Here is a 14,851-nt window from a genome sequence, read left to right as displayed (position 1 = left end):
CATTTTGTTTTGGGTTGCCTGAATGTTGTCACCAAGTGAGAAAAAGTATTTAATTATATGTAAAATTTCTCTTTTAAAAAAAGTTTTGCTGATGTTAAATGTATCTCAGTGCCAATGTCAGACTGTGCCCTTCCCTTTCTTGCACCTCTACCCTCACCCTAAAGCAGTCTTGTTGAAAACAGTAATAAAAATATTACTTTACATTGTAATTGACTGTGGATTGTTCTTAAATGAAGGCAGGTGAGATCACAATTTGTAATTTACAATGTAAAGATGTGAACTTGAGGAACTAAATGCAAGAAGCTCTCATTTGAACTCTAATTTGCAAAATTTACAAATACAGCACATTTTGTAGATTTAACCATACAAGCCCCCCCCCATCCTCGGAAAATAAACAATACTAACTTTACCCAACTATAATATTGTTTGTTCTGTAGATTTTGAGACTTAAAGTAATATCTTTTTTCACACTTGAAAAAAAAAAACAAACAGATTTTGTGTGGAAGAAAAGATTTTGATCCTAATTTTTGAAATAGAAAAAAATTATTTCGCATTAAAAATTAAGAGATTTGCTTTCTTACACCATAATTTTAAAAAATACACTCAGTCTGAAGAAGGCAATATTTATGGATCTTTTCTGCATAGTTAACATGATCAGTTGAAAGTTTTCTTTCAATTCTTTGTCCTCTTCAAGCTTTAAATAATAAAAACTTAACAATTAAATCAACCATACCAAAACAGAATAAAACGGTTATAGCAATACTCCTTTTCCCCAGTAAATGGTGATATGAACAATCCAAATTTATAAATTATTTCAATTTTTTTAGATGGCTTAGTTATAAATGCCATAACTAAGATCACTTTTTATCAAATTCCCAGAATTATTCGGAAGCTGCTTATAGGCAATTTGAGAAAAAAAAAAAAGGTTCTGATACCATTTTTATGACCAAAGAAAAATTACTGTTTCAAGAATTTACATACAGGAAAAGTACATTACTCCCTCTGCTTTTCTAAGGTAACAATCCAAAGTACTCATTTCAACACTTCAACCAAATTAACAAAGGTTCCTTTTTAATGCAAGGAAATAACAGATTAAAAATAAAATAATTAGTAAAATTGAAAGCATCCCAATGCTGGAACTGGTCTGGTTTGTCTTTTTTATATTGTCTCCCATATACTCCCTTAGAAATGCTAATGATGAGGCACAGGTACAGAATATATATCAATATTACCCTTTGATATTTAAAATTTATTCTTTGAATTAGTCCAGTTTTTAATTTATTGAAAAATCCATGAATGAGAGATGTAGACAAAAATGTCCTAAAAAAAGGAATTTTAAAGATCTGAGGAAGAAGTTTGCATGGGGGAAGGAGTGTATGGAGGGATGATCGGGAAGACAGCATAGATGGATGAGAAACAAGGAAGGTACTCAGGGCTCTGATGCTTAATTCCCTCCACAAAAGAGGCTTAAGTTCTCAGATTCCCTGGTAAAAATTCCCTAGTAAAAATAGTTTTGTTTTAGAAATATAAACTTTGATCTTATCAGTTCTGAAATCATCTCTACTCTTTCAACCTACACTGTATCTTTTACTGATCTCTTCCTGTAGATGTAAAACAAACTCACTGTAATACTAAGTGGTTCAGACAAATATATGATTTTTTTCCATAATAAAAATGAATTTATTCTCCAGGGAAAAATGTTCTGATTTTTAAGAACATTTTCAAAGCAAGTAGTAGGTGCTTACAATTACAAAGAAATGATTTAAGGGCAGAATGTTTGGTTTAAAAGATAAAAATGACATCCTAAAATGACCTTTTTTTCCTTACACACACAAGTATTTACAGCATTAGACACATATCTCCCTCCAACTACTCCAGGAAAAGTTTTTCAATCCTGACAAGAAGAACAAAATTCCCCAAATTCAGTATCTTTTTTTTCTTACCTTATTTAATTTAATGCAGGTATCACCAACAAAAAAAGAAAAACACTGCCACAATATAAGTGTCCTCATTTACAAAAAGCACCAATGTCTACATAAAATAAAGAATTCTTCCAATAACTGGCTAAAACATTTTAAGAATAGAAATTAGCAAAACTTTGATTTCTGTTAACAGGCAGGTTGCAGTGGTATAAGACAAATGCTGTGATTAGGCTAAAAGACCTTTGTATTGCACAAGCAAAAGGGGAAAAAATTAATTTAATGATGCTGCACAGAATAAAATCAGAGAGAAATAAAAGTTATAACTTCTTCCAAAAGGAGCAAGTGACTTTAAAGAGCCTAATTGCAAAGACTGGCAGAGATTCTAATCTTGAGAACAATTACATTAGACACCTCTAAATCGTATCACATTTTAGATTCTATGCCACATATGTCCAAAAGCATAATAGAATATTCTGAATTAAATTTCAGACTCTCAAACATACAAACTACCAGAAATTAGAGGGTATGAGTAATTTTGGTTATCTTTGTTTCTTAAAAGAAACTAAAATACAATCGCAGCCTCAGTCGTGTAACAAAGTAGGAAATTTTTCTAGTCGATATAATTTCACAATTAAAGTTTTCTCTACATTGAATTAGCTGAATTATCAAGCTCAGAATAATCCGTTCCAACATAGCCTTACTTTCATATAGTCTACCAAATCCCATCTTAATAAAAGCAGCAATACTGAAACAAAGTGCTGGGAATACATGTAAGACAAGAGATGACTTGTGTGTAAAGTTCTAAATAAAATTATAACATTCTCATTAATAATTACTTTGAAATACTTCTAAATCACTAAAATTAGTAATTCACATGATTATAAAACCAAAGAACTTCCTACCAATAAACTAAAAATATGTGTCTGTGTATACATACGCACAAGCTATCAGCCTGTAAAATAAGAAATTCCAGTTTTTTTAAGCCACTTCTACAGGTTGCTTATTCTCATTTTAAAAAGACTGTTTCCTATCAGAACAAATTCTACCATTCACTTTCATGAACTAAACCTAGCTTTGGCTTTATGGCTGTGCCACAAATGTTTCTTAGTAAAATAAAGTTGCCAAGGGCTGAAAAGTAATCAGAAATACATTTTAAAAGGGGAAATTACATTTTCATTTAAGAATAGGAAATTATGCAGTGCCTTGTAAAATCGACTATAGGTAATGGGAAACAGAGGTATCTCACACACACACAAGACATGCTTGCGTGCACAACAGAGTAGTAAGTCATGAGGACAAAAGCAAGGAGAGTGATATATTGGTATTATATCCAGAAAATATAAAGGCTAAACAAAATAATTCCACTCTCAACCTCACTGAATTTTGTAGCTTAATTCACCCTAGACCCTTTGTGGCAAAATATATTTATAGACGTTATTCCCTGTGGTTCTCCCCCAACCCCAGAATGAGCTAATGATAAACTCAATTAAGTGGAAATTGTTTTTGAATCTAAATGAACTTCAATAATCTAACTAGCTGGTAAGGATCTCATAAGCTAAAGAACATAGCTGCTTTGTATAGGCAGAGGCAATTCAGCAAGAAATTCAAACTAAGTCTGTCAGATTTTACCAATGTCAATCCTACCCAACAGCAGCACACCATCCCATTATAAGAAAAAAATGCTTAAGAGTGAAACCCACTCCTCATCTTCTCACCTTGGGGTCGATTTGCTTGAAGTTAGAGTCTTCTTCATCCACCTCGAAATAGAGTTCGGAGGAGGTGACAGAAAGAGTGCCCTTTACTACAACAGAGGGGGCCACAAGCTGAGCTGGTGTGCTCAGGCTAACAGGACCTGCCAAAACCAAAAGAAAAACCACACAAGCTGGAATGACATTTTTTCAAAAAATCTAATAGGTTAATAGATTCAAGCAGAAACTTTATTTGATTTTTAAATTCTCACCTCCAGCACCAAACTGTCTGCCAAATCCTTCTACACTTACAAATTCTGTCCACCCCAAATCTTCCTCTGAAAATGCAACGTTATTAGGGTTCTCATACTAAGAGATTTATAGTAGGTGGTTAATGATAACAGTAAACTAGGATGCAATTATTTTTACAGGGAGTCTGCAAAGCTTTGGTCAAATCTGGTAAGAAGGTGGCTCTACCTAAATAAGTCCTTCCACATTCCATTGAGAAAAGAAGCCTCAGGCTATCAAACAACATGGAACAACAACCAGGAGCAAGGAAGACTCAATAGGCTTTCAAGGCCAGAGGTTAGCTTAGTTTGGCTGAAGCATGATTACAAAAAAGACTGCTAGCTTATTAGTGAAGTGAGAAACATTACACCGTATTCTCTGATAAAGATTTTGTGCCAGGTTGACACAAAACCTCTTCCATAACAACTTTACCCCATGAAAGATTGGTAAAAATACTTCTTTTCTAAGCCTGCCTTTCCACTGTTAAATATTGTTCAATGCTTCCAAATCTAATATTAGTGTAGTTCAGGGACTCTGGGAGTAAACAGCTGGAGGGTGGGTTTCCAAGTGAATGAATTTTTATTGGAATAATCAAATCTCCACAGGGCTTATCAAAGAGACAAATCAGCCTGCTACTGAAAACAATAGATTCACTACAGATAGAAGGGCATAAAGTATATCAGAGCTAAACCTAAAATAAAGGACTAAAAATAGTAATTATATTATATAAATGAATATGTGTATATTCACGTAGAGAGAGACAGAGTAAGAATTTGAAATCCCGTGTCAATTCCTCATTGTACAAATACTATAGGTGAAGAAAACAGCAACAGAAGATTGGCACTTAGAGTTCTGAATTAATATAGTGCCTATAAACATGGTACACCTATTCAGGTAATCAATGGATGACTAAGTGTTTCAAAATTCAGATGAATCGACGTTTCCATCGATTGTTAGAGGGTGTTGGTCCTTAATCTCACATCAATCTTAATGTGTGCCAGTAGGACAATAGAAGGGATGCTCTGCAGAGATCAGAGCAGGTTTTGCCCTCTATTCCCAATGTACAAATACATTGTGTTTGCAGATGGGCAGCAGATAGCTGCAGAACAGCCATGATTTCCCAAAGCTCATCCCTATAAATGGATGAAATAAGCAGCTATGTGTTCTTTTGCTGTCTCCTTTGCCCTCTGTACATTAGCATGTAATCCTGAGAAGAAATAACATTTTTTCAATCACTCTCAGACATTCAATTACAGGGTAAGCAGACAGCTGCAGGAGCTAGGGCAGCCTAGGTCCTACAGAAGACCCCTGACAATTTCCACTTCATTTCTAACCCACACCACTTTATTAGTGTGGATTACTTCTTAATCCTATTGCCATTGTCAAGATTATATAATTAAACTCCCCTTTCACCTCTATTACTGTATGAATGTATTACTAGTAGCAAGAACAGAAGCAAAATAAAGGAGGAGGAAATGGGTAAATAGATGTGAAGGAAAAGGCTAGAGAATAGCAGTGCCCACCTTACTTACTACTCCCATTCTGAATCACTTAACAGTATGCTCCAATTAATTTTATTTTACTTTACAGAGAGGTTTATGGTCATCAGAGAAGATACCATCATCTATTTTCGCTTTTCATTATAATTCGCTGCATGGTAGCACAGGCTGCAGACACATCAATAAATGAAAAATTCCTAATGCCTTTTCTCTTAAATTAAAATTATCAAAATAGAAGACTGTATAATTTTCACCAATGGAAACTGTAGAATCTTTCAGACTTTCCTCCCAAAGGGAGAGAACCACAGGCATTAAAGAAAAAAAAAAAGGCATTTAATGAATGACTAAAATTTCAGGCTAAACAAGAGAATTTTTCCCATAAGGGAAGTAAAACTGAAAATCTGCAGAGTGCAAATCAAAATTCCTACATCAGGTAAAATATGTGGATCCTGTGAAAAGCCATAGCATTCTTGGAATGGATTTTTTGAGAGAGTTAAATGTATATGCAGCATGTTCACTAAGACCTGTATATCAAAGCAAATAGCTCATCTGCCTCCAAGCTTTATTTACAAAACAATTGGCAAAATTTTACTTACAGCTCTCATTTTATAGAGATTAGGTAACTCCCGAGGGTGAAGCAATTTTGTTGTTCTGCTTTTAAACTTTTCTTTTATGGTGAAAATTACTCAAAAAAGAAAAAGATGAGAAGGGTAAAGAAAGTAAAAAGAATGGAAAAATAAAGGGGAAATAGTGTTGACGATTAGGGGGAAAATATTTGGAAGAACAAAAACCATCTTTATTTAAAGTAATTGTGGGCGTAAACTTGGTAGTCCTAGCGGTCACAGATGAAAAAGTAAGTAATTAGGTGCTTATTGGCCCAGAGCTAGCTGAAATATCCATACAACCGGTGAATTTACCAGCGAGATTCTCTAAATCTTTCTCATCCACGGATGACAGAGTATCGTCGTCGCCTTCCAGGAGGATCTCGTTTTCTGAGTTCTGATTTCCTAAAGCCTGACTCTTGATGGACTGTTTTCCTTTAGCGAGGATATCTTCATCTGCAGCTGAAATGAAAAGGAAACAAAGCTGTCCATCAACTCTGGGGCGAGTACTTTTGCAGAGGGGCAGGGAAGTGAGGTAAGGATAGGTGGCCAAAGATGGTCAATCATTTTTACAGAGAGTCATCCACAGGAGGAGAGTGACTGGGATGGCACACAGGCCCCTTCTGACAAACAGGACTCCCCAAGCCTAGTCTAATGTTACCTTGAACAAGCACCCTAATCCCATTAAACGTGACCCTTGCACCGCCCACCGAACCATTTATTTACTTACAGTTAGGGCAAGAGAGGGTTCAAAGGCAGCACATTTTGGGGAAATTAGTAGAAAAAAATAAGAACCCCGTTTTGGAAACAATATCTACTTGATTCTGAAACTTAAGAAAGGCTGGTCATTCCTGCAAATAGTGATTATACTGACAAAACATCGTGAACTTGTCGGGCAGTGGTTGTGGAGGAGAATCTACAAGTAAGAAGGGTCAGAGAGATTCACAGCCAATGAGGGCTGTAAGCCAAATTGTGAAGCCACAGCTGACATCAAACAAGCTTTAGCAGCTCTCCGAAGCTGCATCCTCTTTCTTCCAATCCTCCCTCTCACCTTCGCACTGCCCTTGCCCACATTTTACCCCACCCAGACCCCCACTTTAGCCTTTATATAAATATCCAAGACTAAGACACTGTGGAAACTAAGTGGAGGCTCAAACACTACCTCCTCCATGTGTTTAAACTAAAAGGCTAAGACACCCCGGGGGCAAACATAACAGAAAGCCCGGGAGGAGAGGCATCTGGGCAAAGAGCCTTACAGGGCCTGAATTGGAACAGCCTGTGGAGAGCAGCGGCACCAGACTCTCAGGCACTGTGACAAGGCAGCCAGACGGAGAGGAAAGAGGGAAAGGGTACACCAAAGCTAGGGAATGAAGAAGAAGCTCTGCAGAGCACCTACAACCAATGACGGAACCAGAAAGAGGAGCAGAGGTGCAGCTGAAAGGACAAAACACTGGAACTCAACAATTCGGACTTCAAAACCCCATGTCCCTTCCAGTGTTAACTCCCACTGCTTTAAGCAGCTTTGTCCTTCAGAAATATAGAAAAGAAGATACTAAATTCTGGACTGTGATTTTTAAAACCTCATAGCGTCACATAAGGGAAAGTTTAGAATCCTTGCTACACTATTGACATTCCCAGGTTTCCAGTGAGGGAAATTCAGGAGGCAAAGCACCTGATCCTCCCAGGCAGTAGCTATTGATATGGAAATCAGATGGCGAGGCTTTTTGATCCACTGCAGTTTCGGCCTAGGCAAAAGGCCCAAAACCCAGAAAGGATAAAGCCTTCAGTTTCCAGTAACATGGCTAATATCTATCTATATAATTCTTTCTATACAGTTAAACTACATGTATATTACCAAACGTTTTGACAAAACAAAGCTTCTTTGATTTTAATAGATACAATTATGGGTAATATTAAGGGTAAAAGTTTATTTTTAGCATATTCATGTGAGTTCACAATGTATATCATTTATATACAATAATAATGGCACAGCTTTAACAGAATATAGGGGCTCTATATTAAATGAGGAAGTCACGGGAAGAAGCTTTCTATATTTAGGTTTTGAATACCATCTATGGGTAAATCAAATTTTGTTTGCCTTCATACCGACAAATAACAAGCATAGTATGCTGCACACATATGAAAGTCTCAGTAAATATTTTGAAAAATTTTAAAGTATCTAATTAAAATCACTTTATTTTTTAAGCTACAAAGAAATATACCAAAAACTCCCCAATTTTTAGGAAAATAGCAGCATAAGTTGTTATATCATTGTTTATATTTCAAGTATTTATGTTTCCTTACTCTAAAATCATAAACAGTGCCCTGAGCCCAAACAAGATATATTCCAATGTACTACCAATGTTAATAAAAATAAATTAGTCACTGAGATATACAAGAGAAATCACCATCTTCTATATTTTCTAATAAATAAAGCAAATCATAATAAAATAACAATTGCCAATCAGATTTTAGTACAAAATCAGTATGTTACATTCTCTTTTTCTAGATTTACAATGCCTTCTTCAAAGCAGAAATGATAATAATGCTAATATTAAATAACACCATGTGCTAGGGCGTGTTCAAAACACTTTAAATATTCAGCTCATTTAATTCTCATAAACTCTCTGCTAATTTCTCCTTTTCAGATGAGTAAACAGGTGCAGAGAGGTTACATAACTTGCCCAAGGCAACACAGCTAGTAAGAAGTAGAATCAGGAATGAAATCCAAGCATTATGGTAACAGTATCTTAACCACTATATAAATACCAATGTATATATAATTTAAGGATTAGTTTAGTAATTCTTATGTTTCTCATAGTGCCTTTAAAAAGGTTAAGTCAAAATCATAATAAACAAGTTAAGAATACAAAAATACTCATTTCCAAACCTAAATTTGATGAGCGTATGACAACCAAATTCAGAAACAACCAAATTCAATACCTTGCTCATTACTATCTCTGATTATTACCATACATGTCCTGAAGTACACATACACCAAGCTTACTTGGGGTGAGGGGGGGTAGGGGAGGAAAGAAAGGAAAAAAGCTCTTTACTGTGCAAACATTTACAAAAAAATGAGAGGAGCCAAGTAGCAATATGCAATGGCTTAAAATAACTCAGTAAATAAATTCATTCATGTAAATGACTGCTAAATAGAATTTGTTATCCCTTCCAATTGAAACTTAAAAAAATGTTAATATGTTCTCATCATGCTGACACATATTAAAACACAGTAAGTTTTGAATTGAATAAAGTTTTATGAAAAAATTCTGAAGTGCTCTAAGTCTACTGTATGCACAGAAACACCCACTTTAATTTATTTATTTACTTATTTTTACAAGCTCAGATTCTGGAATTGTTCAACCTCAACTGAAAAACCTCTTGTCATGGAAAATATGCAGCTTACTGATATTTAGAATGGTTTTCCTGTAATTAACTCCCCCTTGAGGATTTTAAGTTAGCAGCAGTAAAATTACCAACAGTACTCTAATACACACCACATGCGCTGGTGTTCAATTCTCAGTGGTCTAATAGCTCTCTGCTAAAGAACTTTTTTTTGTTTGTTTCAAAATTAGAACAAAACTATCCCAAGCATAAAATAAAAGATAATTATCATGTTTATATGTGCTGGGGAAAGTACACTTTTAACTTTTGCTTGCCTTCTACTCAATCATTAAAACAAGTATCAACTGTTTTGATATTTTTTGTGAATATATTCTACACTAGTATAAAAGTTTAATTGGATGAAGTCAGAACACACTTCTGGTTCCATTTCAAAGCTTTGATTCAGATCTTTGCTAGCTAATAAAATTATTACCAAACATGAAAACTATTTAAATTTTTCATGTCACCATTAACAGACTGCCTTCATATAGTCTCTCACTTTATTCTGGCTTAATATTTACCCTCATTTAGTAATTAAACTGCAATTGTTACACAAAACTGGAGAAATCTGTCAAAAATTCTTTGTTTGAAAGATGACTTTTTATTCACTGAAGCTAAGAGCAATTAGAGGGCTTAGAGAAAAGCTGGTCCTCAAAATGTAAAGTTCAAGTTCTTTACAGCTAGATCTAGGCATGAGTTGATTCATCCATGCAACACAAGCTAGCTAAGTAAAATTAAAACAGAAAAAGGACACAGAAAAGTGTTCCACCTATGACACATAAAGCCCCTTTTAAAACTCCACTGCAACAGTGAAATGGAGTCAGCAATAGTCCATATTACAGTAAAAGAAGTGTATACATGAGGAATTAGCCACCTTAAAAAAACTACTGGAATAACAAAGTGACCTCAAATATAAATAAAATGAATATGAATATCCACTTAATGTGATGTGAAATACCTATATCATAACTGCTTATCCTGAATAAGACACATAAAGAATATCTTATACACAACGACTGTCCTAAACTTTAGAGTTAATGCAATTTCCAAAGGGTTCCAAGTCAAGAAAATTTAGAAAAATCAGTGAAAATACAAAAGATGATTAGGAGATTAGAAGATAAGCCAAGTCCATCTCCTAATGATCATGGGTTCCCCAAAAGCTTTGGTTACGGAACCTAATATATGTTGATCCAAAAAAGGAAGCAACAGTATCTGGCATTATTGAAGTTGTGAGAGAATGGCATGATTTAAGATCTTTACATGGTTTGTCATCCCAAGAAAACCAGATGAGTTACTTGTATCATTCCATATGATCACAAGATACTTCTTAAACAATGTTAAATCCTCCTCATATATTTCCATCAGCATGCACATTCTCTACAAAATTAAAATGTCTTGAATTCAATAGAATTCTACTGCTTAACTGTTTATTATTTGAATTAAAACCACTCTTTCTACCATTTAAAACATTTTTTACGTGGCTTTAATTTAAATGTAAAGTTCCCATTATATTTAACAATGAATTTTAGAAGACAGTATAGCACTACAGTAAGAAAATCTGATTAGTCATCAGTTAACCTGGGCTTTAGTCCTGTATCCACCAAGAATTATGTGGCTTTTTGTTTCCTCAGTTTCCTTATTTATAAAGAATAAAGTTAGATTAGGCTTTAGCCTTTGGTTCTTTCCAGATCTAAAATGTTCTGACAATAAATAATAAATGTTCTGACAAACTGGGCCCTGTGCATTAGGAGAATGTTACAAATCATGACGACTAATTTCTAATAAATTTTAAACTATAAAATGCAAGAAAATGTCCTCAAGAATCAAATACCCACCTCTGCTTGCTGCTGCTAATTTCCATAAAGAATATTTAATAATAAGAGGAAGTATTAATTTTAATTTAAAAATATGACTCAGTTTCTGCAAAGTTAAAGGAATCTTCCATTACAAAATGACTTTTATAAATAACCACTTTGGAGGGTCTCTCTTTGAAAAATTACCTAAGGCCCTTTTCCCCAAGCAAGTTAATGTGAACTTGGGAAGGGCAATTAAATTGTCAGAATTAAAAAATTTGTTTTTAACTAGAAGGTAGCCAGAAGTAGAGTCATGGGGCTAGTATTGATCGCCCGAACAGAGAACATCACTCTTCAGGTATTTACTCTGCCACCTTTACACCAGAGGCTTTCCTTCAAATCAAATCAATCTATAAAAAAGATGGCTCTTACTACTAAAATACATAACTAATCTCCAATGGCATTTCTATTTACATGTTTCCCTTTGATAATAATAATATAGTTTGTGATGTTTTAAGAATCTGCATTAAACAACATCCTGTCTCCTTAGTTAAATCAATTATAAATAAAAGTGAGAAGTCCTAAAACAGTATACAACTGACACACTATCCTCAATAATACCTATTTTAAATATTCAAATTCAACACGGAAGCATAGTATTTATCCATACTAGATTCTGTAGTTTCAACTGCTTTTTGATCACATCAACTGTTTTGTTTTGCTAACTTGATTTTTAATATGTTTATTTTCATTAACTTCCTTACTGTTAGTAAATTAAGGATAAAGGCACATGAGTTTCATAATTAACACAAAATTAAAACTGGATGTTACCTATACGATGCTTTATTTAATAAAAAATTAAAAACTTAAGTTCTTGACTTACATAATGAATTAGCATAAACTATGCTGATATGAAACTATACCACTGTACAATCTATGTGCTGAGTTTTAAAACCATTGTCTAATATTCATTATTTAAAATAAAAAATATATACAAAGTATGACAACAAAAGATTTATATTGTATCAAAAAATGTTATATTAAATATTACATATCTCCTTAAGTGGAAGACCACTGAAGCATCTCCTCCACATTTAGTTTTTAAAAGCATATATTTCAGATTTAAATTTTTGTTTTCAACCTTTCAGAGTATTTTAATCACTGTAAGATCCATGTACAATATTGTCAAATAAGATGGAATTACATAAAGTGCTTAATTTTACTTCCCTCAATTTAATAAATATTATATTAACTTTTCAATTACTGTTTGGAGTCATTAGAGTGAATTCTACACAGGATAAAAAAAGTTCTAAAAGACAGTAAGCACTGCAATGCTTACTAAATATTTTTTTTTAACCAGCCTCCTGGCAACACAAAAAGGTGGCATAATAGTACTTTAAAAGGTAAAGTTCGGTAACAATGAAATCAAATTTATTTATTATGTAAAATTCTGTAATTTCCCAAAATGGTTGCATGTATTATTTTTGGTTAATGATGGCTTTTAATAAGCTCCATATTAAATCTATACCACAAATTTTAAATTCAGTTATTGATATTTCTCTCCAAATAAAGGATTAACAGATTGCCTATGTATCAGTTTTAGAAAACAAGTCCCTGTCTCCAGATATAAAAGGAAAAATTTTCATAAAAACATTTTTATTGTCACTGATAGACTTCAGACTTCACAACTCAATGTTAAATGAGTTAAGAAGACAGAAAGGTACTTATTAAATTTTAAGTTCACATAGTAACATCTGTTTGATTGAAAAGTATAAAAATGCAAAAAGGCTGATTTTTTTTTTTTAATGTAAGAGTCATTAGCCAAAAGCAAAAAAAAAAAAAAAAAAAAAAAAAAAAAAAAAAGAAAGAAAGGAAAAAATATATGTAACTGTGAAATCTATAGTACCACATAAAAAGCACATGAACCCTAAAAGCAAAAGTGGCCTAATTAATTCTACATCTTATTTCTTCTTCCCCACCTCCTGTAGTTGAAGATGTAGGGCCCTCAGACTATTATTGCTTTTAGATCACTTTGTTATTGACTATTCTCTGTATGATCATTTATTTTAAAGGACTGATGTCACATTTGGTGTTATATCTGATGACATATTGTGGACATTTTCTTCCAGAAATGGCTCTTTAAGGCTGAGTGCAAGAGGTTAAGCTGCCTGACTGAGGCCAAACCTAAGATCACAGACTTTTAATCTAAATTCTTAATATCCTTATTGAATGTAATTTCACATTTATTTTGTATACCACATACTATCATTTAACCATAAACCGATGCGTGTTAAACCAATACCTTGAAAAAAGGGAATTAAAACTATCTTATTAAAAAATAACCAATTTACATTTTATAAAATCAAAATTATTTTAATGTAGAGAGGAGCTTCCCCCCCCCCTTAATCAATGTATCTTAATTGGATTTCAAAGGGATAAAATATTAAGTGAAACCCTATGATCAGAGAGAGTATATTATTAAATCCAAAGGCTTTTTCAGTTTTCTCCAATTTGCTCATCAGGCTTTTCCCTAATCTGAATCACAGTGATATGCATTATATCAAAAAAGGAAAAATGTTTTGTTAAGCTTTGATAACAAGATGATGCAGAATGGGAACATATGAAAATAATGTCTATTCTCTTTTTCCAGGAGCCATCCATCACACCCATCTACAAATCAAGGCTCAGAAAGTATCTGGGCGCTTGGACATTTATTACCATCTCTCCCACTTCATAATCTCATGCTAAAATACCATGGTTGAGGGAAAACCATATACACACAGCAGAACCTGGAAACCTATTTGGTTTGTAAATGCTGTGTTTCTGATATTCATGGATTTAAGGCAGGCGTCCTGGATTAATTTACTCAAAGCTGAATGTGTCGCTTAAAAAGAGAAATATTTTATCCTCCTACTCTGAAACAAAGAGTCTGCGTTAAGTAAGTTTTGCATGTGTAACATAATAAATAAATCCACTTGACACCATAATTTAATAGGAACCTACACTAACTGTAAAAAACTTAACTTCTCTTTCTGGGGTGAGTAACTATGAGATGTGGCATAGACCATTTTACAGTGCCTTGTAATAATGAAGTTATGCTCTTCATTACCAAGTACTGTACCTGCTGCTATTGGCAAGGAGTGGTTTATACACTGACCATGCTCCACGGCTGTTTTTAGTGTCGCTTCAGGATGTGTCGATCCTAGAGGGTTACGCACAAATCGTCGCCGGCGCCGCAAGTCATCTTCCCAGTGGTCAAGGCGCCAGAACTCACGAGGACGACTACAATGAAACAGAGAAGCCACATATGTTAGCAATTATCAAACAGCGTGGTAGCACTGAATTTCTGCATAAAGCTCTCCTTGTTTGCTCTGCCTTTTTTTTTCCCCTCCCCTTCCTCTTAATTCTCCTTCCACCTCACACTCCCCTTTTCTGCAATCTTTAACTTAGGTATGTCCTTGAAAATAACAATATCACCTTCCAGTCTAAGGAACTCCTTTTCCTTTTTCTTGGAAGGTGAAATGAGCACTAAATACATCATTTTAAAATGAATTGCTGACAGTGTGATCAGTTTCCCCACACTCTAGTGGCATGTGCTCTGATTTCAGCCTCATTTCAGCCTCAGCAGGGCACCTTTCTCTGTGGCTGCATTTATAAACCAGAATAGGGAAA

The 14,851-nt window shown here is 34.1% G+C and overlaps 1 protein-coding gene across 5 annotated transcripts in view; it reads right to left on the bottom strand.

Annotated features, from left to right (window-relative positions):
* LRBA (LPS responsive beige-like anchor protein) overlaps positions 1 to 14,851 on the bottom strand; it is a 789,117-nt gene that overhangs the window by 289,941 nt on the left and 484,325 nt on the right. For 3 of the 5 annotated variants that reach the window (XM_030312933.2, XM_030312936.2, XM_030312934.1), the window contains exons 38-40: positions 14,301 to 14,461; positions 6,315 to 6,461; positions 3,638 to 3,774 (exon numbers count right to left, since the gene is read on the bottom strand). In XM_030312933.2, the coding sequence (XP_030168793.1) occupies positions 3,638 to 3,774; positions 6,315 to 6,461; positions 14,301 to 14,461 (445 nt within the window). The remainder of the gene's footprint in view (positions 1 to 3,637; positions 3,775 to 6,314; positions 6,462 to 14,300; positions 14,462 to 14,851) is intronic. The other 2 variants (XM_030312937.2, XM_030312938.2) reach the window with 1 other exon arrangement.

The sequence above is a fragment of the Lynx canadensis genome, chromosome B1, assembly GCF_007474595.2.
Source record: "Lynx canadensis isolate LIC74 chromosome B1, mLynCan4.pri.v2, whole genome shotgun sequence".
Classification (NCBI taxonomy): domain Eukaryota; kingdom Metazoa; phylum Chordata; class Mammalia; order Carnivora; family Felidae; genus Lynx; species Lynx canadensis.
The sequence above is the reverse complement of the archived record's forward strand: the minus strand, read 5'-3'. Positions and strand labels throughout refer to the sequence as shown.